Source organism: Pseudonaja textilis, chromosome 8, assembly GCF_049901715.1.
Source record: "Pseudonaja textilis isolate UNSWEBS1 chromosome 8, rPseTex1.2, whole genome shotgun sequence".
Taxonomy (NCBI): Eukaryota; Metazoa; Chordata; class Lepidosauria; order Squamata; family Elapidae; genus Pseudonaja; species Pseudonaja textilis.
In genome coordinates, this window is record NC_141997.1 from 51,548,195 (window position 1) to 51,574,599 (window position 26,405).

The 26,405-nt window shown below is 44.9% G+C and overlaps 1 protein-coding gene across 4 annotated transcripts; it reads left to right on the top strand.

Moving 5' to 3' along the window:
* Positions 1-4,641: 4,641 nt before the first annotated feature.
* Positions 4,642-25,890, top strand: ST3GAL5 (ST3 beta-galactoside alpha-2,3-sialyltransferase 5). 4 transcript variants are annotated; one of them, XM_087938086.1, is made up of 7 exons: positions 4,642-4,834; positions 12,432-12,553; positions 14,279-14,393; positions 16,378-16,721; positions 18,783-18,969; positions 20,712-20,867; positions 22,749-25,890. In XM_087938086.1, exons 2-7 carry the CDS (start codon positions 12,510-12,512, stop codon positions 23,010-23,012), a joined length of 1,110 nt encoding a protein of 369 aa, XP_087794212.1. In that variant the 5' UTR covers positions 4,642-4,834; positions 12,432-12,509; the 3' UTR covers positions 23,013-25,890. The 4 variants fall into 4 exon arrangements, with proteins under 4 accessions (XP_087794212.1, XP_087794215.1, XP_087794214.1 ...); XM_087938089.1 differs by having other exon boundaries at positions 4,751-4,834; positions 12,412-12,553; XM_087938088.1 differs by having other exon boundaries at positions 4,759-4,834; positions 12,405-12,553.
* The last annotated feature ends 515 nt before the right edge of the window (positions 25,891-26,405 follow it).

Below are 26,405 nucleotides of genomic sequence, written 5' to 3' on the forward strand. Positions count from 1 at the left end.
TGCTGTGTGTCAGATTCATCTGCGGAGACATATTTTTGCATATATACAACCAGACAAACCCCCCGCCCAAGTACTAACAATTCTTGGAACGAATTGTAGAATTTTTTTTTTGCAGTGTAACATTTGCTGTAGTGATTAGACTTAGAATAACTTTATTGTCACTTCGAATGTACACTAATCAGCATACATTAAAATGAAATTTTGTTGCGTACAGCTCTCAAAAGGTCACACCTCCAATATACGCTACATAAACACGACAAAATAAATAAACACGTTGTGCATGTACCCACATATATGACACAGAGGAACAACACAGTTTAGTTCAGATGTATACATGACCATGGTGAGAAAAACAAACCTTGTGAGTTTGCCAGACGGATGGCCTAGGGAACAAAGCGGTTACAGAATCTGGTAGTCCTGCTAGAAATACTTCAAAACCCGCTCCCAGAGGGAAGCAACAGGAACAGACCATAAAGTGGGTGTGTGGGGTCTCTAACAATGTGTGATGACCCAATGTGGGATACAAAATAAACACAGTTACAGAAAACAGCTGAAGCCCCTTTTATTCCTTCACTTTGCTTCCAAGCTCTGAATATTCTTGTCAGAAAACAAAAAAGTCCCCCACAAACAGTTACAAGAAGAAGGAAAAAAGCAACACAAACCAGGTAAGATAAGGGCTGGAGGACGTCCACAGATAACACACACTGGGAAGGACTCCAAACTCAGGAACCATAAACTAGAGATATTTCCATGCTTTGTTTCTAGCATTTGCCCATACGCAGGTCTGTCCTATTCAGTTGTCACAGCTGCAGCCCATGAAGGGGATCAAGGCCCTCTCCTCCTAAGTAGACCATGTCTCTCCCTTATCCTCTCCTCCCTGCGGCCGTGCCCTAGGATGGAGAGAGGATGGGCCTGGGTCCTCCTCTGACTGCCCAGCCAGCTTCTGCCCTTCCCCAGCCTCCTCCACAACCTCCGGAGCCGCACTTCCACTCCCTGTTGGCTGTTCCTCCTCTCCCTCAGAATCAGTCTCCAACAGGGATACAATGCTTCCAGCTCTAAGCACATAGTGCTTGTAAGCAGTATCCTGAATAACAGGAAGCAAGTTTCCTATAATCTCCACTGTCCTCACCACTCTCTGTAGGGACTTTCCATCTGAGGCACTATCGCCACCAAACCAAACAGTAAGGCAGTTTGTTAAAAATACTTTCAATCGTGCCTCAAAAAATTGGGCAGGACAGAAGGAAAAAGAGGTGCTCTCCTCATCTGACGCAGGAAATTCAGACACCAGTTTGCACGCTTCACCAATGATGACATGTGGAGAGACCAGTTCAGATTGTTAGTTACCTGCACCCTAACAATCTGAACTGGTCTCTCCACCACGTCATCCTTACTGAAGTGTGCAAACCAGCACCTGTATTTCTTGCTTCAGGGGTCTTTAGTTGTTCGGAGGAGTTTTGGGGGTGGTCTTGGGGCAGTCCTTTCCTCTAAAGGTGGTTGTGTGAATAAAATGGTGGGTGAGCTCATTAGTACTACCTAGACCTCTTTATTTTGGCAAATTTAAGAGGTGTGGTTTCAATTCCCAGAATTCCCCAGCCAGCCATGGCATCTTTCTTCAAACCTAAAAACCTGAGAAAGACACCTGTGCTGCCTTTCTAGCAATATTCTATATATATAAAAGCAAAAGGCCACTCACGCATCATCACAAAATCTCCAGAACCGTCAAGCCTACAAACTTGAAAGTTGGGCATATATATATGTTCCTCTTGGCTTCTAGGGGCTCACTAAGAAAGGATTTTTCGAAATGACCATCAGAGCATTTAGAGTATTTCCTGTAGTATTATTATTATTAACAATGCTCTGATGCTAAGGAGTTCTACTCCACCTTCCCACCTGGAAAGAAACATCTTCCAAATGCAAAACACAAAAGCAGAGGAGAGGAGTTTCAGTTTTACTTTCACAGCACCAAGCAGCTTTAGTACAGAACAGTTGAGCTAAGCCACGCCCAAGCTCCTTGCTGTCTCCTTCTTGCTCACTCCTGGACTTACAACAGTTCATTTACTGACCGGACAACGGCACTGAAAAAAAGTGACTTATGACCATTTCCCCACACTTAAGATGGTTGCAGCGTCCCCCCACGGACATGGGATTCACATGACAACTGACTGCAACTGGTGACTAGTTGCAGTGTCCCGGCGGTGTGTGTGTGTGTGTGTCCTGTGATCCCCTTTTGCGGCTCAGACTCACTTAATGACCTCCGGGGTTACTAACTTAACAGCCGCCATGAAAAACAAATCACCAGAAAGGTCATAAAAGGGGAGGAAAGACTTATATCACCCATTTCTCACTTAGCGACAGAAATCCTGGGCTCAAAGGTGGCCCTAAAGTGGTATCATGTCCAGGTTTAGAGACTTTCATTTTTACAGCTCCGGTGGCCTAGAGGTGGAGATCTCGCCTCACAATCAGGAGGCTGGGAGTTCGATCCCTGGTAGAGGCTGATATTTGGAATAGACTCTCCTGCTCAAGCAGGGGGGGTTGGACTAGATGACCTCCAAGGTCCCTTCCAACTCTGCTGTTCTATGTTATTCTATCTTCTCTATCAGGGGTCTCTCCAACCTTGGCGACTTTAAGGCTTGTGGCTTCAACTCCAAAGGTGGCTGAGGAACACTGGGAGTTGAAGTCCACAAGTCTTAAAGCTGCCAAGTTTGGAGACCCCTGTTCTATATATATATATAGAATCTATATATATATAGATTCTATTTATATATATATATATAAAAGCGAAAGGCCACTCACGCATCATCACAAAATCTCCAGAACTGTAAAACCTACAAACTTGAAACTGGGCACCTATGTTCCTCCTGGCTTCTAGGGGCTCACTAAGAAGGGATTTTTTGAAATGACCATCAGAGCATTTAGAGTATTTCCTATATTATTATTATTATTATTATTATTATTATTATTATTATTATTATTATTATTATTATTATTATTTTGTTGTTATTGTTGTTATTATTAACACGCTCTGACGCTAAGGAGTTCTACTCCCCCTCCCCACCTGAAAAGAAATCCCTTCCAAATGCAAAACACACGCAGAGGAGTTTCACTTTCAATTTCACAGCACCTACCTGCTTTAGTCTAGATCTAGAACAGTTGAGCTAAGCCATGCCCAGGCTCCTTGCTGTCTCCTTGCTCACACAGTAAATACTCTTTCAGTTTCCAAACAGCCCTCAACTCTCCCACACACTGACAGGATGGTAGCCAGATGAATACCGATGGACGCTGGCAAGCAGAGGCACAATTTTTTTACTCCCTTATTTTCCTCCCCAAAAACTAAGCCCGACCACATAGTTTCGTAGCGAAGCACACAGGTATCCAGCTAGTAAAAGGATCAAAATGGAAAAATTAAAAGCATTTCTGAAGGATGTGAATCAAAGATATATTCTTTTGAATTCTTTTAAAGGATTTTATGTATCAAAAGTGGGTTGGACTGGATGACCTGGAGGGTCCCATATTTGCAAACGGTTATGTTTAAATGCTTGTCTGAGTTGGAAGACCTACAAGAAACCACAACATGTTTTTTCTGCCCTGTTCAGCTTGGTTAAGCTTTCCTGTCTCAACAGAACACCCAAACCGCAACTATGCTTTCAAAAGGAAAGGAAACTCTCACCTCGTATTGTTTAAAGGAACTTCTCACCTGAGAAGGGTTTGGAATCCCCTCGTTTTGCAAAAGTATTGTTGAAAGGCTGTCAAAATGCCTTTCTTCTGAGGACTCAATTTTCCCACTGGGAGAGCTCTGGTGCAAGGATACGGACAACTGCTCGAAAGCTGGATCTTTTTATTTTTTCAGGAAGGCGAGAGATGGCAAGAAGTCTGCGTTCCTGGGCTAGCTACCTTTGTATGGAAAGTCCCTGATTTTTATACTTTTTTCCCCTTTTGTGCTTGTGTTTGTATTTCTTAATGTTTTAAATCCTGTCAGGGGTTGTCTTCATTTCCGCCGGAGGGTAAACTCCACGGGGTGCAGAAGGCAAACTTTGCGGGGTGGTTTGATTGGATTATCAGTCTCGTCCTAATCTATTTTTTAGCTTAATGGTTTCTTATATTTGTTTTGTGGCAATCTCCTGTCTGTCTCCTTTGCGATATATTTTGTGTCTTTTGTCTGTTTGTTTTGCTGATTTGGCATGTCCTGCGTTTGCAAGGGTTTCCTTTTCTTGTTTCCCTAGTTTTCTTAATTATTTGGGCTTTTGTCTAAGGGGCTTCTTTCAATACCTTTTATTTGATTACTTTTCCTGTGCAAGTTTGTTTTATGGCTGGCTTGATGTTCCCTTTGGGCTTTTCCTGCTTGGGTGACACCACTGTCCTCGTGACGTTCCCTTTCCACAGTATCATAAATGTTCCTATTTGTTGACTTTAATCTCGTTGTCCTGAAAATTTGTGAAGAATTGAGGCTCACTTCCAACTGACAATTCCCCACAGAGCTACCGGAGCTCGTTCAATTTAAAGTGCAATTTAAACAAAAACAAAAACCAGGCACCAGGTGGCGCCAAAGAGCAAGGCAGGCTCCGCGTCCCGCAGCCGCCCTCCAGCGTCCACCTTGGGCATTGCAGCCCGCCCTCGAAAACCAACAAGCCTCTCTTTTCCGGAGCCGGAGAGAGCGGAGGAGGGCTTCTCTACCTCTTTCTAACTCTCTGATCCGGACGGCCCCGCCTCCTCCTTTCGCGGATGACCATTGGCTGACCAGCCCGTCACTCCCAGCTCCAGCAGGGGAGGCTTTGCTGCAGCGCTTCTCCGCCTTCGCCTGAGACCGAACCGATGAGCGCGCCGGCCTGATGCGCAGGTGGGAGGGGGCGGTCCGCTAAGCAATGGGAGGAAGGAATGGCGCTTGGCGGAGGTGGGGGGTGTCCGGGGCGGGAGGTGGGCGAAGGAGAGGCTCCTCTGCGCGCGGGGCCCGTGGATCCCTCTCCTGCGCTGCGCTTGCAACGGCTGAGCGTCCTTTGGATGGGGGTATAAAGGTTGGTGCGCGGTTTGCAGCGGGGCTCCTGGCCAGTTTTGCAAAATTGCGGCTTTGTGTGTGTGTGTGTATGTGTGTGTAAATCCGGGGGAAGGGGGGGGGACGCCTTTTGCAAAAGAGCAGGGTCCCCACCCCGGTTGCGAAAAGTCTTGCACGGTGCCAAAAATCCGCCTTTGACTAAGCGTTGCAAAATGGGGCGACGTCTTGCAAAGGTTTTTGGGGTGGTGTTGGGGGGGTAGGGTTATTTTTTTGTGGGGGGATGTTATAGAATGGGGAGGTCGATTTGCGCCCCTGCCCGACGCGCGGGATTCTTATTGGCTTCTTTTCACTGTTGTCGAAGAAGGCTGGGATTCCACTGGTGGGTTGTGGCTGGGGAGTGTAGGCTTTGTAGTCCATGGAGGGCTGTGGCTTATCCCTGAAAGGGTTTTGTCCTAAGGCTGGTGTGTGTGTGTGTGTGAGAGAGAGAGAGAGAGAGAGCTGGACTAGGTTTTCTGGATGATCAGCAAAGGCTTGGAGAAAGAACCCTTTTTTTCCTTCCCTGCTCCCAAGGAAAATGAAAATTAATTAAACTAAATTAAAAATTAAAAATTGATTTTCATTTTCTAGCTCCTTGGTAAAATAAAAAAAAAACCCGCCTCCTTCCGAAACTTTCCCGACCACCCAGAAAATTAGAATAAAGTTTAAAATGGAGTTCCTTGAAAGGGCTGGGTGGGAGGGGGGAAACTGCATCCAAAAGGAAACATTGTGAGTTGTTATTGGGGATTGTTGGGTTTGTTTGTGGTGGCAAGCTGGAAGTTGCAGTGGCAACAGTGTTAGGAGCACATCCCTTTTCTCTGAATTTTTCCCCCACACAATAATTCTTGGGCTTAATAATCAATCAATCATTTCTTTATTGGCCAAGTGTGACTGGACACACATGGAAGTTGCCTTGGTGCAAATTCTCTCAGGGTACATAAAAGAAAAGATTCATTTGTCAAGAGTCAAGAATCATAAGGTACAACACTTAATAATAATAGTCATAGGGTACAAGAAGCTATCAAATTGTATGAGGAAATAGTTCATATAAATCATAAGGATACAAGCGACAAAGTTACAGTTATACAGTCACAAGTGGGAGAGGGTGATAAGGAGTGACGAGAAGATAAGTAGTAATCGTAGTGCAGACTTTGTAAACAGTTGGACAGTGTTGAGGAAATTACTTGTTTAGCAGAGTGATGGCGTTGGGGAAAAAACTGTCCTTGTGTCTAGTTGTTCTGATATGCAGGGCTCTATTGCGTCGTTTTGAGGGAAGGGGTTGATACAGTTTATGTCCGGGATGTGAGGGGTGTGTAGATATGTTCACAGCTCTCATTTTGACTCATACAGGATGCAGATCCTCCAGGGTAGCAATGGTTTTTTTCTGCAGTCCTAATTACTCTCTGGAGTCTGTGTCTGTCCTGTTGGGTTGCAGAACCAAACCAGGCAGTGATAGGGGTGCAGAGGACAGACTCAATAATTTAACAGGACACAGCAGTTGCCAGTTGATGGTACCTGTGAGTCTCTGAGAAACTCCTTTTTTTTGGAAATCTGACTTTTGAACCAGGATGGCAGATGAGTAAGGAATACATCACGCCAACAAGAGAAAATTCAGAATAGAAACTTCAGAATTTGGCAGAAGTTATCTGATTTCATGAAGACATTCATTGATCTCTTCCGCCACGCCCTGAATTATGAAATAATTATTTTGAAATGCTTGGTGATGTTCCAAAGTTTCTGTCATTTTGTGTGTCACTGTATTATTTTGGCCGTTGCTATGTTATTTTGTAATAGATTCAATTAAAATGTGCAATGGTGCATGGCGCAGACGTTTGGTTTTTCAAACATTCTGCTTATCTTTTATGGACGTTACTCTGAGGTTGTAAACTTGGTTTTAATTTATTTGGGGGGGGGATCAGTATTGTTAAAAGCAGCACCCAAGCACAAGTGGCGCAGGAAACTTGGTCTGGGCTCTATCTCTCTCGAGGAGCGCTCGACAGTTTGCAGATAGCTCGGCCATCTTTAGTGAAGAGAAGCAGTTAGAGTCACTCTTATCTCTTGAGAGCCCGGCCAAAGTTTTCCACGCCGCTTCTGCAAGTGCTCTTCTCGAGAGACGATGTTGCAGGTCGCTTGGACGAACTCCTGTCCTTGGGAGTCAAATTGCTGAAGCGCGAGCGGCACGGGAAACTTCCGCCGGGATCCCAGAGCACTTTCCATCCATTTCCACCGCCACAGCTGCTTTTTGCACGTGGCACCACCCGCAAATTGGCACATTGCAGGTGCCACCCCCTATGGCAGAGATTTCCAACCCCACCACAGGCTGGTCCCATATTCCAGAGCTGTCGTAGTCATAGGACTGGCGCTTCGGTCATCCTAGAGCTGCTCATCCACGGCTGTCTTGTCACTACGGCAGCTGTGAAATATGGGACCGACTTTCCCACCAACGTCAGCAAGCCACCGTCAGTCAAAATTCATATTAGTGGTCTGCGGGATTTAAAATTATGAGTTTTGTGGTCCCTGAGATGCAAAAGAGTAGCGATCCCTGCTCTCACCCTGTCTGTTATACTTTTAACCACATACATCCTTAAAAACTTCATTAACCATCACTTTCCATAAACATATATAACGTTCAGTTCCTCATTTCCAAGGGTTTCATTCTTCCTGTTTTGAACGTATTTCGCAAAAAATACGTTTTACCATTGGCTCAGCAGAATTACAAATAGCTCCAGCACGTTTTGAAAGCATCCAGCTGAAAACTTTGGTTCATATCTCTTTCTTCTGGGACCTGCTATCATCCATAGGACTTATTGAATCTAATTGATCAATAAGCTATATTTTTGATTCCCACAATAGATAAAGGTAAAGATAGATTGATAGATAGATTGATTGATTGATAGATAGATAGATAATGGATGGATAGGTGATGGATGGATAAATCGATAGATGATGGATGGATAGATAGATGATGGATGGATAGATAGATGATGGATGGATAGATGATGGATAGATAGATAGATAATGGATAGATAGATGATGGATAGATAGATAATAGATAGATAATGGATAGATAATGGATGGATAAATAGATAATGGATGGATAGATGATGGATAAATAGATAGATAATGGATAGATAGATGATGGATAAATAGATAATGGATAGATAGCTAATGGATGGATAGATGATGGATAGATAGATAATGGATGGATAGATAATGGATAGATGATGGATAAATAGATAATGGATAGATAGCTAATGGATGGATAGATGATGGATAGATAGATAATGGATGGATAGATAATGGATAGATGATGGATAAATAGATAATGGATAGATAGCTAATGGATGGATAGATGATGGATAGATAGATAATGGATGGATAGATAATGGATAGATAGATGATGGATGGATAGATAATGGATGGATAGATAATGGATAGATAGATGATGGATGGATAGATAATAGATAGATAATAGATAGATAATGGATGGATAAATAGATAATGGATGGATAGATGATGGATAAATAGATAGATAATGGATAGATAGATGATGAATAAATAGATAATGGATAGATAGATAATGGATGGATAGATGATGGATGGATAGATAATGGATGGATAGATGATGGATGGATAGATGATGGATAGATAGATAATGGATGGATAGATAATGGATGGATAGATGATGGATGGATAGATGATGGATGGATAGATAATGGATGGATAGATCATGGATAGATAGATAATGGATGGATAGATAATGGATAGATAGATGATAGATGGATAGATAATAGATAGATAATGGATAGATAATGGATGGATAAATAGATAATGGATGGGTAGATGATGGATAAATAGATAGATAATGGATAGATAGATGATGGATAAATAGATAATGGATAGATAGATAATGGATGGATAGATGATGGATAGATAGATAATGGATAGATAAATCGATAGATAGATAGATAGACAGTTTGATTGATTGATTCTGCATTCTACACAGACACACACACCTCTTCCTCTAACTTTTCTGCATATCTTTTATCTTAGGCTGTTGAATGGATAGAGAGTTCAACTAACAGAATAACAGAGTTGGAAGGCACCTTGGAGGTCTTCTAGTCCCACCCATCCCCCCTGTTCAAGCAGGAAACCCTATACCCGTGATGGCAAACTTAACGGCACACATGCCGGAAGTGGCATGCGGAGCCACTTTTGCTGGCATGTGAAAGGTCGCCTGGAAAAGCCCTCCTGCGCATGAGTGGGTGCCGCCCACCCAACAGCTGATTGTCGGGTGTCTGTCGCGCATGTGCAGGGGGGGCGTGGTGCGCCCCCCTTCGTGCACATTGCCTTCTGGGTTCTGGCTTGCGAGCGCACACGCAGTTTTCGGCACAGGAGCCCCCAAAGGTTTAGCCACCACTGCCCTGTGCCATTTCAGACAAAATGGCTGCCTCATTCATCCATTCTATGCCTTAAACGCCCCCCCCTCCTATCTCCCTCAGATAATGAGGTTCCACGGCTAAATTACTGATAGTCTTCGACTTACATCCATTCATTTAGTGAATGTTCAACTTTACAAGCTTTTTGGCCTTAAGCCTGGGAAGACTCTACAGCAGGGGTGGGATTCAAATTTTTGCAGCAAGCCCCTCCTGGGGGGCGTTTTTGCTCCCAGAAGTCTTCTCTGAGGCTCAAGAAGGAAGAAAAAAAAAAACTGAGCACGGGGAGGCAGATGAGGTCTTCTCTGCCTGCAGCCTGTCTTGCGGGGTGGGAATGCAGTCAGTAAAAATAATAATTGAAACCAATGAAGCAAACGTTGTGCGTTTATGCCAGCCAGCCTCTTTAAACCATGACAACCTCAGACAAATGATTTCCAATTTCCCCCAAGGATTCGTTAGCCCTGCATCCGCGGCTCTCAGCCTCTCTTAGTGTCCTGCCTCTGGTGGAGACTGACTCTGAGGGAGAGGAGGAACAGCCAGACAGGGAGTGGAAGTGCAGCTCTGGAGGTTGTGGAGGAGGCTGAGGAAGGGCAGAGGCCGGCTGAGCAGTCAGAGGAGGACCCAGGCCCATCCCCTTTCCATCCTAGGGCACGCAGGGAGGAGAGGATCAGGGAGAGACATGGTCTACTTAGGAGGAGAAGGCTACGATCCTCTTCATGGGTTGCAGATGTGTGACTTGCATAAGAGTTTGGACCTGCGTGCTAACAGACGCCGGAGACCAGTTAGTGTTTTATTCCTAAAGGAGGTTTGTCTTGGTTGGCGTTCTTCCAACGGACCGTACCTGGTTATCTTCCTGAACTTGGGAATTATCTATCCTGGTCTGTCGTGGAACTTCATTCAATTGCGGTTTGTTTGGGGGGTTTTGCTTCGTTATCGGCTCTTTGGATTTGAACTGTGTTGAACGTTATTTTGAAAACAGTTTACTCCTCCGCTGTGAACAATGAAACAGTGAAGCCAAGTTGGAGGCGTTAAAGGACTTTTAGTTACGTTTTGGTTTTGGTTATATTTCTGAGAGACTCTGGGTCATCACGGGAGCCTCCGGGGGGCGGGGGGGGGTTTGCTCCCAGGAAGCTTCCCTGGGGCCCAGGTAGGCAAAAGAATGGAGGTGTGTCTGCAGTGAGTCACTGATGATCAGGTTGGGCTGATGTTTGAAAGTGTTCTTGTATTGTTTCTTTCCTTTACTTTGGGTTACTGTATCTTTTAATAAGATTTCAGTTACGATATATCCTCGGGAGTCTTTTCAGAGTTTCACTGTTAATCCTCTTTATTTTTCCAGGTGGCACTCCATTTTTTTTCATTATTCCAAGTCCCACCCTTTTGCCTCCACTCTTCTCCTTTTTAGGGCTTTAAAAATGACCACAAAAAATTATTTATTCTCCTTTTGACACTTAGATTTCATCTTAAAGTTGCCTATCGGTGTCAAAATAGAGTAACATAAATTTCTTTCCATACCATTTGTAATTGTCAATATTAAGGTTAAAAAAAGAGTTTTTAACCTCCTTTTCTCTCTCCATCACCGCTTACAAATCTTCTTTCAGAAGTATCCCTCTAAGTACTTTTAGATTCAGGGTACCTTGCTTGGATATTCTCTGTTTAGTCTTATCTGTCCTGCTTTCCTCTTTGTCTTCCTCCTGCACAATCTTATCCAGTCGGGTTCTTCTTTGAGGTGGCCATTTCTGACCACTGCTGCAACCGCCTTCGGGAAGGGGAGTTTAGACCAGCCAAGGAGGAGAGATGCGGTTCCCCTCCCCTCGGCTAGCAGTCTCCCCCCTCTTCACCACCTCTACGGGGTAACTTCAGCCCCGAATCCAAAGGATCGGGGTGCTCCAGAGGCGAGCACAGATCGAAAACGTGCACGATCGCGGATTTCAGTCTGTGGCTGAAGAAACCCAAACAGGAAGTCCTACTACTTTTGTATCATGGGGTTTTGGTAATAAGGAAATAATTTCAGCTTTATTAAAATTATTAACTTTAATTAAGAGCATAAATTGGGCAAGGATGTTCATTGTTGAGGTTTGAAATATCTTTTTTTTCCTGAGGTGTAGGGTAGGGTAGGATAGGATAGGATAGGACAGGACAGGACAGGACAGGACAGGACAGGACAGAATAGATATTGGAAAGAATAGAATAGAATAGAATAGAATAGAATAGAATAGAATAGAATAGAATAGAATAGAATAGAATAGAATAGAATAGAATAGAATAGAATAGAATAGAATTCTTTATTGGCCAAGTGTGATTGGACACACAAGGAATTTGTCTTGGTGCAAATGCTCTCAGTGTTTAGATAAGAAGGAAATCATAAATTCTCTGTGTGGTCATCTTTTTGTTCCTGTTAATGTGCTGATTGTTTTTAATGTTTGGCTAAATTGAATGCTAAAACTACTTTTGTGGGCCAGTGCATCTTTGCTTCTTTTTATTAATTTATATCATACAAAAAATGCAAAAGCAAATAGGAGGAAAAATAGGGAAGGGGAAAAATGAAAAAGAAAGAAAAGGCATTGACTTTCGACTCCCTTTGGTGCACTAGAATAAGACAGTAACCGAAGTTTCATTTTTATCCCTACCTCAAGCACGTAGTCCAGAAGCGGTTTCCAAGTAGGAATTACAAGTATTTATAGATTTTTTTTTTCCCGTTGGATCAAAGCAGCCCATTTAGCCATCTCCGCCAACTCCATCAACTTTTGCAGTCTGTTCTGACCTAAGCTTCAAAAAAAAATCACGAGACAAAATTAGGCTAATGTGAATTCCTGTCAGATGGCGTTACCATTGCTTTATATTTTCACAGGTCTAATTTTACATATCACACCCATGAAATAAACTTTTGATTCAAAGCACAATGAGGTTGTATGCTTGCATTTCCTGTTCTACTTCTCCTATTTTATGACACAGAAAACATTTCTCTTCCCCAGCAATGCTGAGGGATGAAATAGTCTTCCGGCCAGAAAGAAGCTGCTCGGTTTTTGAACCATGTTCGATGTTGGCTACGCATGAAAATGAAAAGATCACCCTCGATTTTGAAAGGTAGTTTCAGGTAAGTCTCTTTCCCTTTGGAATATTTGCTTTGAAATTAAATTTTTTAAAAATAGAACTGGGCTTGAGCTAAAATGTTAAAAAGGGCCAGGATAGAAGTGTTTTTTTAACTTTTATTTTCCTCTTATTTTCTGTTCGCCACTGTGATACTCTTAAGCGAGGGCTCCTTCTTTCTGCTTCTTGAGGTTGTTAAGAAGGAATCAAGTTCTTTCCTCTGGTTACGAGTCGCTCACCACTTCACCTCTCCAGAGCGTGCTTAAGTCCCGGTAGCTTTCCGTCTTCAGGGCAGCCATTAAACTGCCATTTCCAGACATGATATTCTTCCGATTAAAATCGGAATTCCTATTTTTGGGGGGAAACGGCCTCCCCACCCTTCCCCCCACCCCTTCTTCTCCTCCTTCCCCTCCCTCAGAGGCCCCGAGTCAAAAGTTGCTACCGCCGGCGCAGCTCCGTGTGGCTCCAGTCCCGCGTTGCCTCGAGAAGGGAAAGGCCAAAAGGAAGAGCCGCGGCGGCGCTTTGCAGCAGCGGCTCCCGGTTTTGCCTTTCCCTTCCCGAGGCAATGCGGGACTGGAGCCGTGTGGAGCCGCACCGGCAGTAGCAACTCCTGACAGCCCCAGCCGGATACCTGAGCGGAGCCCGGGCGGTGCGAGCGGAGGCTGCTGAGCGGCAGGAAAAAGGAGCTGGGCAGCCACAGACCAGCCTCCGTGCAACACGCCACCACCTGGCCCTGGCGAGGGAAAGCAGCGGGTGCTCCCCGGGCAGCGGCCTTGGCCCCACCACCAGGGAAACGGATGCCCAGCTCCGGAGCTGATCCACACCTGACCGGCTGGAAAGGAAGGGTGTGTAGCATTGGTGTTGTGTGTGCAATTTCTTGGCGCATGGCGGGGGGTCTCTTTTGGCCGGCCCCGATTTTTTTTTTCAGAGGGGAATATCATGCCTGCATTTCCCCTGTCTTCCAGGGGAGTATTGCCTAGCTAGGGAGGGGAGATGTGGCTCCCCTTGACCCAGCTGGCAGTCTCCCTCTCTTCCCCCACCCCCCGAGGTGGATCAGATGACTCCGGGACCCTTCCAACAAGGTAAACACAGATCAAAGCCGCGCACGATTGCAGTCTGATCCGTCATCGACGGAAATGCCACCGGAAGTCCCCCAGATGGCCTTCTATGGCTAAGGCGGGACTAGAACTCCCAGTCTCCTGATGATTGGTCCAAAGTCCCCCAGATGGCTTTCTATGGCTAGGGCGGGACTAGAATTCCCGGTCTCCTGATGATTGGTCCAAAGTCCCCCAGATGGCTTTCTATGGCTAAGGCGGGACTAGAACTCCCAGTCTCCTGATGATTGGTCCAAAGTCCCCCAGCTGCCTTTCTATGGCTAAGGAGGGACTAGAACTCCCGGTCTCCTGGTGATTGGCCCATGCTTCGTTGATGGGAATCTGCTCCCAACCTCTTGAGTTGACCAGGAGTGCATCCTTTGGGGTCTTCCGGAGGAGTATCTAGTCTGAGGCGGGTCCGAAGTTATTCTCGCTTATCTTTTAAAGTTGGATTCACCAGTTGTGCAAAAATGTCACTTGCATTTTTCAGCGCTCCCCCTTGGAGTCAGCAGGGCTAAATGCAGGACGGAGTGGGGGTGTGTGTGGGGGGGAAGGGGGAGAGGAATCCTGCATTTTGGAATGTAGATGGTGGCCTATGATAACATCCATGAATGTCGCCTCTCTTTTCACCCTTTTAGGTGTATCCTGATAGTTGGGATTGCGCTTTGCTTTATTTACATGATCAAGACGAGGTACGATCTCAAGACATGTGACACAGGAAGGACTGACAAGGTCAACCCAGAACATGCCAAGGTTAGCTCCCTGTTTTAATAAAACGGGGGCGGGTGCAGAATAATAGTAAGCAGAGGTGCAGAAAGGGCTTATGAAACTTTCTTTCTTTCTTTCTTTCTTTCTTTCTTTCTCTCTCTCTCTCTCTCTCTCTCTCTCTCTCTTTCTCTCTCTCTCTCTCTCTCTCTCTCTCTCTCTCTCTCTCTCTCTCTCTCTTTCTTTCTTTCTTTCTTTCTTTCTTTCTTTCTTTCTTCCTTCCTTCCTCTCCTCCTCCTCTTCTTTCCTCCTCCTCCTCCTCTTTCTCTTCCTCTCCCCTCCCTCCTCCTCCTCTTTTAACCACTGTGGCCAGGAAGTAAAGTAAAACTCACTTAACAATTGTTCTCCTCAGCAAAAGAAATTTTGGGTCCACTTGTGGTCACACAGTCAGGCCTACCTATACGTTCTAGCCATCTCTATATCAACAAACCTATCTAGTCATTTCTGATTTTTCATAGTATTTTGCTTAACAATTTGAGGGGGATCTTGTCCCCGGATGCCGTATCAATGAGTAAATGTGTAGGAGGTATAGGGATGTTTTAAAAAAGTATTACTGCATATTCTTCCAGATAAGCCCATCCGGAGATAAGCAAAACCCAATTTAGTCAGTTGTTATTCACAAATAGTATATATACGGTAGTATGAAATCGTTAGATATCCTTTCCCCACTTAATGTTGCTTTCTTTGGGGAAATTGTTATTTTCGCTTCATTGGACAAATATTTCTAGTCTGTCCATTCTCACCTGACTTAGGCGTCCTTTCCAGTGTGTGTTCTGATATCTGTGGACATCTTCAAGTCCTTATCTTGCCTGGTTCCCTTAATTGCTTCAGTGTGCTTTGTGTTGTTTTTTCTATGTATAATTTATAGGTATTTTTAGTTTAAACGGCATTTCCTCCATTTTGCAGCTGTTTGTGGGGGGATTACCTCCAACTTTGCCCCTAAATGTCCAGGTTACCTTCAGCTAGAGAAAAACTCTCTCAGGAACAGTCTTTAAGTGGAGGAAATTCAGTCCGAAAACATGGTACATACAAGCCATAACTAAAAATCCACATAAAAACCACACTGCAGTCATTAACTTGACAGGGCAGGAGAAGGAATTGAAGACTTGAAAGGCCAGCAAAACACACACAGTTGGGAAGATGCCAGGAACCCAGATAAGTCTTGACGATACCAGATAATTCATGATTTGCTCCAACAACTCGCTGTGAGCAGCTTCCCTTTTTATACACTGTGTTCCCAGCTGCAGCTAATGAAGGGAATCAGGGCCCTTTCCTCCCCAGTAAGCCACACAACTCATGTTGCTCTCTTCTTTCCTCCCTGGGTGCTCTAAGATGAAGAGGGGGCGGGCCTGGGTCTTCCTCTGAACTCCCTCTCCCTTGTTCTAACTTCTCCCTTGTTCTACTTCTCCCCTGTTCTGCCCAGCCGGACTCTGCCCTTCCCCAGTTTCTTCCACAGCCAATAGAGCCACGCCCCCACTCCCTATCAGCTGCTTGGCCCCCCCTTCCGAATCAGATTCCGACACAGGCATGACAGTCGCCTCTAATAAATCCTTTGAAGTTTTTTGAAGTTCGGCTTGAGAATCATGATTTAATTTGGGCGATTGCTGGAATCCTGACAGCAAGTCAACTCTGGCCTACGTCATTTACAATCCCCCGTGACTCTGTTTCCTCCCTCCCCGCTGGGTGTCTCATAAAGCAGATTATTCTCCAATTGAGCCCATTCACGGGCTGGGTGTCATCAATCATGTTCTCCAACTAAATATATTCCCAGTTTAGTTACAATATTTTAAAGATAAAGAGTTGGAATGCGCTTTTGCTTTCAAACTGCTGCACTGTTCTTCCAGATTTCCTTCCTTCTCCCCACCCCTTTTTTTATCGGCAACTACTAAAACAGGCAGAGGAATGTTTGATGAGTTGACAAACACACAAAAATGGTTTTCATAACCGCCCGGTACGTATCGTTTTTTTCTAGAGAGCTCAGAAATACTCCGAGGGAATTTTGCAAGCCGAGTGCCGCCCGTCTTTTGCGAAGACCAAGTGGAGCGAGCTGTTTTCGAACAGATACAGTGCGGATCTCCTTCCCTTCGTAACGAAGGACGTCGATGCTCACTCCGATCTCTTTCAATACCCGCCCCCTTTCGGGTTTGCGGGTTTTTTTGAGACGCTTCGAGGCCTGGTCCGGCTTCTGCCTGAATTCGATCTCCCAGCAGAGCTGCAGTCGAGGCGATGCAAACGTTGCGTGGTTGTGGGGAGCAGCAGTGTATTACGGGGGTTGGAGCTGGGCTCCACCCTCAACCACTTCGACATTGTCATAAGGTACATCTTGGGTTTTGGTCTAAGGTCACAAATGGAAAGAGTGTCTATTAACGGAAGGAGAGAGTTGGAGGGGCCTTAGAGGTCTTCCAGTCCAGGGGTCGCCAATCTTTTGGACCTCAGGGACTACCCAACTCATCATTTTAAATCCTGCAGATCAGAGACCCCCCCCCCCAAAAAAAAAAAACCTGCAGGAAAATCCCCCACCCTGTTTTCCTATCGATCGATTGTTCTTTATTTGGCATCGCCGGATACTGTCTCCAGTTCCATTCTCAAGGGGAGAGAGAGAGAGAGAGAGAGGAGAGAGACTTTTGGCTTCATGCAAGGAAAGCAGCAGAAGCCGCAGAAGTCTTTCTTTCTCTCTCCCAAACTCTGCCAGACATGAGTCTTTGCCGGCACAGCCTCTTGGAGCAGGAGGCCTTGCGGGGTCCCAAAGGCTCATTTCTGGCAGAGTTTGGGGGAGAACAAGAAAGACTTTTGCTGCTTTCCTTGCTCACAGCCAAAAGCAGAAGGAGAAAGCAGCAGCCCGGTGGCCAGGCCAGGCACGTGGGGCGAGTGGGGCAAGTTCCCCCCCTCCACCCTTTCCCTCCTCCCCTCACTACCACGTGTTGTTCACAATGCAAGCGATGCAAGCTTTGTGTTCCCGCGGACCATGTGGGCGGCGCAGCCTTGTGTTCCCACGCAGCCTGGAATAATTACTTGGGGAAGGGGGGACATTTCTCTGCGGACCAGCAAAATTTTCTCACGGACCACCAGTGGGGCCCGGCCCATTGGTTGGTGACCGCTGTTCTAGTCCAACCCTGCCCTGCTCAAGCAGGGGACACGTTCAGACAGGATAACAGAGTTGGAAGGGGGCTTGGAGGTCTTCTCGCCCAACCTGCTTCTCAGGCAGGAGCCCCTCTATCATTCTGGACAAATGGTTGTCCAGACTTTTCTTAAAAACCTCCAGCCCCAATTTCTGAAGCATGTGAATTTTGTTGAATCTGGTGGTGAAGGTTTCCCATTAAGACAGTTAAACTTTTATTTACCCTTCGGCTAAGCCTTTCATTTTATTTGGTTTTTAAAAAAACCCTTAACATTGGCGCCTATCCAATGCAAAATTCTGGGCAGCTCCCAATGAAAAGTGTTCTGTTTCACAGTGAATCTTAATTTCACGGTTACTGTGTAACCGTGGGGAGAAGCTACCTTGAACCAAGGAGGAATTTTGACTGATGGTGGCTTGCTGACATTGGTGGGAGAGAGAGAGAAAGACATCTGATCTAATGTCTCTCTCTCTCTCTCTCTCTCACACACACACACACACACACACACACACACACAGAGGCAGGGGTGGGATTCAAATTTAATAACAACCGGTTCTTGGGCACGGCCTAATTTGTGGGTGTAGCTTGGTTGTCATGTGACTGGCTGGGCATGGCTTGTATGTAAATATTACAAATATTTATGTAAATATTGAATTTTATATTTTTAAAAAAATGAGCAACTTTTACCTCAAAACAGGCAAAGCTGGCAGGCAGATTGAATCGCTCACAGAATCACAGATTCATTTAGAGATCTGTGTTTCTGCCATCAGCTACCTGAGTCTGCACTGAAAAATAGACGCTTCAGTCCTAAGGGAGGTTCGGCTCTGCTCAAAAGCAGAGCCGAAGATCTAAAGATTAGGTAGAAAGCAAGAAATACAACGATTTTTTGCTTTCTGGGTAATCTAAATCTCCTAGCACAGCAGAACAGCTGATGGTCGGAAAAAGGAAAAATAGCAAGTTTGCCAGGTAAGGCGTGAGTGGGCAGGGAGGGTTCCCGCGGGCCATGTGGACAGCGCAGCCTTGTGTTTCCATGCAGCCTGGATTGATTGCTTTGGGAGGGATATTTCTTCTGCGGAACACCAAGATTTTCTCGCAGACCACCAGTGGGCCGTGGCCCACCGGTTGGCGACCACTGGACCAGATGACCTCCAAAGTCCCTTCCAATCCTGTTCTTCTGTTATCTAATGCAATTTTTTAAAAAAAAATATGATCCATGTATTAACGTTATATCTCCAGTTGCGTTGTGCATTTTGTTTTACAGGTTAAATGATGCACCTGTTGAGGGATACACAAATGATGTCGGCAACAAAACAACCATAAGAATGACCTATCCTGAGGGAGCCCCTTTATCTCCAGATGAATATTTTCAGAATAGCTTGTTTGTGGCAGTATTATTTAAAACGGTTGATTTTGCATGGCTAAAAGCAATGGTGAAAAATGAAACATTAGTAAGTAATTATATGAAATATTTTTACTACAGCAGGTTTCCATTTTGAATTATTTTTTTCCTAGCTGGCCGCTCTTTTGCCTAAAGTTTTTGCCTTGGATGGAAGTAACACGCCTAATGTATTATCATTGTATAAGTTATATTGAGGTGGATATTAAATAAATTGCTATTTGCATCAAATGCATAGGCACCACCTAATTACCAGGCCACTCTGAAGTGGTATGCAGTGAAAAATTAGAAATAAAACTAAAACTCAACCCAACAGAAATCAAACTAACCATAAGAAATGTACCAAATTCCTACTAAATATAGATGTTTTAGAAAAAATATTTGTATTTCTCCTTAAGGCTTATATGCGTTCATAGGCACATAATCCCAATTTTTATGTTATTTTCCCCCTTGTTGTATATTGCTTTTTAATTTGACTTTTATGGCACTTTTTTTCTTTAAATATGTCCAACAAGTTACTTAATTCAGTGCCTCCTCTGTGGGGTAAGTGGGAGGTGAAGACTGCCTCCCGGACCGGCCCAGGTTCTTCTCCAACCTCCTCACTGCTGTCCGACTCTGCGGCCAGTTCCGTCAGCCGCTGAAGGGCCCACAAGAAGATCCCTGTTACACACACACACCCCAGCCAGCTTCTGAAAAATAGGAAGTTAAAATTGCAGTGCAACTGAAATTTTTAAGTTGTGGTTCCACGATGTCTTGCTTGGTGACTTTGTGTGTGCGGTTCGTTTAACGATTCCCCGTGGGAAGCGACAGTGTAACTCTATAGTGTGATCCTGGGGGTGTTTGGATTAGCAATCGCATTGCTTAGTGATTGAGAAGTGGCCACTAAGTGAGATTACTGAGTATTAATTTGGTTTTGCCCTCTGTAAAGGTAGCCCTCAATTTACAACAGTTCATTAGTAACCGAAGCTACAGAGGCAACGGAAAAAAAAAAAGAACTACTTATGGGTGTTTTTTCACACTTGCAACTATTTCACCATTTCCATGGTCCCGTGAGCAAAATTCAGGTGCTAGGCCACTGAACTCACACTTAACAAGGGTCGCAGTGCCCTGGGTGTGTGTGTGTGTGTGTGTGTCACGTGATCCCCTTTTGCAACCGCCTGACAGGCAACGTCTATGGGGAAGCCCGATTCACTTAACAACCGTCTGACTAATTTAAGAACTGCAGCGATTTGCTTAACAACGGCGGCACAATAGGCCATAAAAACCCATTTACTCCAATGTCTCACTTAGCAACAGAAATGTTGGGGTTCCATTCTGATCGTAAGCCGAGGACTAACTACCTGTGATTAAATTTTTCCTTGGCATAATTTGCTTTCGTTGTCAGGATTCCGGCAGTTACCCCAATTGAATCACGAGTCTTGAGCCAAACTTCCAAAACTTAAAAAGGATTTATTGGGAGTTAACATGTCCGGCACTGCCTGGGTGTAGCTGACTCTGAGACACATCATTCATTGTCATCCTTGACCCTGGTTTTCCTCCACCCCCTGGGTGTTTCATAATTCATATTCTCCAATGGGACACCTCCATAGCTAAGAATCATCAATCATGCTCTCCAGTTAGAATTTTGCACGGGCAGAAACTTCGGTCTCCTAGTTATTATTTTTGAAAACATTTATGGAATGCAGTTTCAGTTTGCAAGCTGCTGCATTGCTCCTCTTTCCCTTTCTGTTGGCAACTCTAAAGAGACCCTGGAAATATTTTTATGAGCTGACAGTTGTTTTTGTTGTTCTTTAGCCGTTCTGGATGCACCTCTTCTTCTGGAAGAATGTAGCTACAAAAATTCCCATTGCGCCGAGGAGATTCCGGATTTTGAACCCGGTTATCGTTAAGGAGACAGCTCTGGATATTCTGCAATACCGGGAGCCTCGAAGCATGTTCTTCTGGGGTCAGGTCAGTGTATAGTCCTCAATTTCACAACCAGATTTTTTTCCACAGAGGCTGGCCCAGTCGAAAATACAGTCCGGATGTGAATCCACACCTCTGTTGTTGTTTTTTAAAACAAACAAACAAACAAAAAACTAGCCTTTTTTTTAAAAAAAGAAACTGCTTACAGAGAATTGGATCCTAATTAATTTGTCTCAAAGGTGCTTTTTTTTTTTTTCCAAAAGGCAACTGGGCTTTCTTTGTTATTCCTTGAAGAGGTTTCGCTTCTTATCTGAGAAGCTTCTTCAGTTCTGACTGAAGGGTGCAGAACAGAATCAATAACTCTCAGAGAGCGTTCAGTCAGAATTGAGGAGGTATCTTGGGTGAGAAGTGAAACCTCTTCAAGGAAAAAAACAAAGAAAGCCCAGTTGCCTTTGGGACAACCATGTCCTGGATGGTTAACAATTGCATCACAAGAACATTGCAGTCTCGGGGTTGGCTCAGCCTTCCGTCCTTCTGAGGTCGGTAAAATGAAGATCCAGATTGTTGGGTGCAAGAGATTGAATCGATAAACTGCTCAGAGAGGGCTGTGAAGTGGTATATAAGTCTAAGTGCTATGCTCTTCCTTCCTTCCTTCCTTCCTTCCTTCCTTCCTTCCTTCCTTCCCTCCTTCCTTCCCTCCCTCCCTCCCTCCCTCCCAGTGGCTAGAATGCAGTCTTGCAGGTTAACTCTGCCCACGGTTTAGAGTTCGATCCTGAACAGCCCAAGTTTGACTCAGCCTTCTGTCCTTCTGAGGTTGGTCAAATGAGGACCCAGATTGTTGGGGGCAAGGTTTTGTAAACTGCTTAGAGAGGGCTGGAAAGCACTGTGAAGCGGTATAGAAGTCTAAGTGCTAATGCTGTAGCTATTTTCCTCCCTCCCTCCTTCGTTCCTTCCTTCTTTCCTGTTCTGCTGGAGGCTTCCTCAAAACCCTTGAGCCAACCCTTGAGTCCCGTCAAAACCTCTTTTATTAAAGTAATGTGAATTTAGTTCATTCACATTCAGCCCATCGCTTGGCAAACAGTCTTGCAGAGGTATACTAATTAGCTCAGACCTTATCTATCCTGGAACGCTGCCCGGTAAATAGTTCCACACTCAGTGCTGACAGGGAAGGGCTAGGTTACACAGACGGATCTTCACGAGGCTGGAACAAACGACCGAATGAGCGAGTTGTTTCCTGCAAAAGCCCCTCCCTCTTTCCTCTTCTTTTAATCCTGATGGGAGGGGCCACTCATCATCCACCTGTGGCCTTACTCCCATGTCAACCCTGAGTTCTTAATCGTTCCTTTCTTTTGGCAGCTCTGCACATGTGCAGGCTGGGAACCGGTTCCAGAAATTCCCCCATCTCACTGCTGTCTGAGCCCGAAGGCACCTGCCCTGGCTCCATCTCTGCCTCTGATGCAGAGCCTTCCTCAGCCTCCAAGACTGGCCCAGGTTCTTCCCCAAACTCCTCACTTAATGTCCAACTCTGCTGCCGGCTCAGTCAGCTGCTGGCAGGCCACAATGTTTCCTTCCTTCCCTTTCTCCCCCCCCTTCCTTCCTTCCTTCCTTCCTTCCTTCCCTCCCTCCCTCCCTCCCTCCCTCCCTCCCCTTCCTTCCTTCTTTCCTCCCTCCCTTCCTTCTTTTGTGCAAGCAATTGGAATTCAGTATTGCAGGCAGACTCTGCCCACTGTTTGACTGGTTCAAGGTTGACTCAGCCTTCTGTCCTTCCGAGCTCGGTAAACAAGGACCCAGATTATTGGGGGCAAGAGTCTGACTCTGTCAACAGCTTAGAGAAGGGCTGTGAAGCACCGTGAAGTGGTACATAACTCTTCAAGTGCTATGGTTATTCTTGCAAAATAAAACGCCTTTCTTTGATCCCCCCTCTAGAACGTACCCACGACCGGCATGATAGCCACAGTTCTAGCTACCCATTTATGTGATGAAGTGAGCTTAGCCGGGTTTGGCTATGACCTGAATCAGCCCAAAGCACCACTGCATTATTACGACAGCGTGTGCATGGTGGCCATGAAGAGGCAAATTACGCACAATGTAACATGGGAGATGGAAATTCTGCAACAGCTGGTCAGGGAAGGTGCCGTCAGCGATCTCAGCGGGGGAATCGACTGCCACTTCTGCGAGGATCGGGGCTAGCGGTTGTCTCGGGGATCGACTTCCGCGTGTCCCTGCAAGCTTCCCTTGGTTGAAAAATGCATTTGTATTCCACGCAGATCACGCGAGTCAACTCAAGCGGGCCATAATGTTTCAGTGTTCGCTATTTAATATAAACATGGCTCGTGACTGCGCTTAACAGCTAAATGGAATGGTATATAGGTCAGTGTAACGTACAGCACTTCTGAATGTTTTTTTTGTCTGGACACCTGGAGAATGAATTCTGAGTAGTCCTTAACTTACGACCAAATTAGGACCAGAATTTCCGCTGCCATGCAAAGGCAGTTTGCTGAGTGCCCGGTGCCAGATTTGATGAGTTTTATTTAATTGTTCTTTTGCAATGGGTATTCAGCAAATCAGTGTAATTTTGAAGTGAACCCAACACCCTGCCTCCACCCCCCCAATTAATACGATGAGCCAAAGGGGCGTGACACAAAAATAACACAGTCACAAAAGTAGAATAAATTCCCTTTAATGCCTCCAACTTGGCTCCCAATGTCCAATTATCCTCGGCTGGAGATCAAGCTCTTCCAAAAACAGGGCAGAAATGCAGTCCAAACTCAAAGTAAAGATAATTAGCAATAAAAAAACCCAGCACAAACCACACTGAAATAATTAACACAGCAGGCCAGGATGATAAATTGCAGACTTTCAAAGGATAATACAGCACCCACAGTTGGGAGGATGCCAAAACCCAGATAATGCATGCTTTGCTTCCAGCAAGGAGCTGCATGCAAACGCCTCTCTTATATCATGTTCTCCCAGCTGAGGAAACTGGGGAAGGGCAAAGTCCTGCTGGGCAGAGCAGGAGAGAGGGAGAACAAGGGAGAGGGAGTTCAGAGGAAGACTCAGGCCCACCACCTTCTTCATCCTAGGGCACACAGGGAGGAACAGAGAAGGGAGCAACGGGGGATGCATGGATTACAGGGGAGGAAAGGGCCCTGATTCCCTTCATTAGCCACAGCTGGGAATGAGAGTTTAAGAGAGATGCATGCTGCTGGGAACAAACGTGAGTTTATCTTGTGTTGACTTTGCTTATCTGTGTTCCTGGCATCTTCCCAACTGTGTTGAGTTATTGCTGTGCCTTCACATCTGGAATTCTTGCTCCTGCCCTGCCGGACTAATTACCTCATCTTGCCTTGATTGGACTTGTAGTTACAGTTTTTGTTGACCATGTTTTGGACTTGATTCTCTGCAGCCAAAGGCTGTTTACCTGGGAGAGTTTTTCTCCAGCCCAGAAGGTAACCAGGACATTGGGGACAAAGTTGGAGCTAATAAAAGGACTCCTACTGATTAACTGACTGGGTTTGCCTTTGTGCCACGCCCCTTTGGGTCATCACATGACCCTGGGGACGCAGCAGTGGTCCTAAGGGCAAGATTGTAAGTCACTTTTGCAGTCCCATTGCAACTTTGGGTCAGTAAGCGAACAGTCGTAAGCCGAGGATCACCAGTATAAGTTATTCGTTCAAGGGATGGGATAAATATTCTGTTACAATTGTGGATTACAGTATTATTTTCCTGGGTAAGTTTTTTAATCTGTTCTACTCTTTTTATCTGCTTTCACACCCAGATGGATAGTGTACCTATGTAAGGTGAATAGTACAGAGGCACCAATCAAGATTGCTCCATAATTATAATATGCCATTTATATTTTTTATGGGAAAATAAACTTGGGAATTAGAGTGATGCTGCATTATCAGGGGTATAAGAAAAGAGGGAAATAAAGAGTTTATTGTAAATGGGGTAGGAAGAGTTATTGGGTGGGTGGGGGGGTGGGAAATTGCCCCCTCACTCATCTCCCCTTCCTTTGCTCCGTGGGAATTTTCAGAAGGTAGAAATAAGAAAAAAAAATACCGTCACTTTTGTGAAAGACACTTGGCTGTACGTACAAAATTCAATTCCTTCTTTGCAACACCTCTGTACATTAATGTACATTAATATCCCCCAGGCAGCTATCAAAATAGCACAAAAACAATAAAAGCACAACACAATGTAGTTATGACAAGCCTAGAAAGTAAAACAACAACAACCCCCTGAATTGTTACCATGTTCCTATGTTCAGACATTAAGAATCTGGGATAGGAACTTTATTGTTTAATAGAACAATAAGGGTCACGTGTTGGTATTCAGGACACACTGGTTCTACCAGCCCTGTAGGGAACAGAAGACAAGGCCAAGAAATTGACAAAATAATTGTGTCTCATCTTTGAAGGATGCTGGAGGAGTTTGATGTGATCAATTCTTCTTCAATTCCTTTATTTGCAAGTATTTAAACGTGGTCAGTAAATGTGTTTTCATGGGTAGAAAACAGATACCCAACGGAAACAAAAAAAATATGTGGACGTATGTGAAGATTCTTCATCAGTCCTCCAGGTCATGGTTGTCCCAAAAGGTGCTTTTTCAAGAGGCCACTGGACTTTTTGTTTTTCCTTGAAGACGTTTCGCTTCTCATCCAAGAAGCTTCCTTGCTTCTGCTGAAGTTCTTCCAGAACTGAAGAAGCTGCCTGGCTGAGCAGCGAAGCATCTTCAAGGAAAAACAAAGAAAGTGCAGTTGCCTTTTGAAAAAAAAAAGCACCTTTGGGATAATATGTGGAGAATGTAACTAACTGATTTCAGGTTTCTGGGATTCTCCTGGCGCACAAACTGTATGGTTTGTTCCCGTATTATGCAAAGTTATTTGAAACCAACGCTCATCTGTAAGATAAGTCTCCATGAATGAATGAATGCTAAACTGGAAACGGGAATGCAAAAAATTACAAATGGAATAGGAGTGGCTAGAGAAAAATGTAAAAAGAAAATGAGCTACTTGTAAAATGGTATCATGGCTGTTGGAGTTATTAAAGAGCACTGTTTTTATGAAGATGGGATTTGCATTTTCTTTCGAGCTGCGTGTCCTTCGCAAGTAGAATTTCTCAAGTGCTGTAGTTGGTTGACTGAACAAACTTAACACAGATTCCTCGGTGCAATCCATGCCACACTTTTTCGAGCATCAGTGAAGAGTCCCCATCAGTGTGGGAGAAGAGTAGGATCCCAAGGATCGGGGCTTTACACTATTGTGAGGTCAAAGATGATTTGCTGACCTCACTGCCTTCTAGCACTGATGAGGTTACCTAGTTTGGTACTGAAACGTCTGCAAGAAAACCAAGCTTAGAGACCACCAAGGAGCCCATAGTCATCCTCTTCTTCCTTCTCCAGTATTACCACCACAACCACCGCCACCTCTTCTTCCTCCTTTTTCCTCTTCCTCTTCTCCTCCTCCTCCTTCCCTCTTCTACACTGATGATGTTACCTAGTTGGGTCATGAAACGTCTGCAAGAAAACCAAGCCCAGAGAGCACCAAGGAGCCCACAGTCCTCCTCCTCCTCCTCCTCCTTT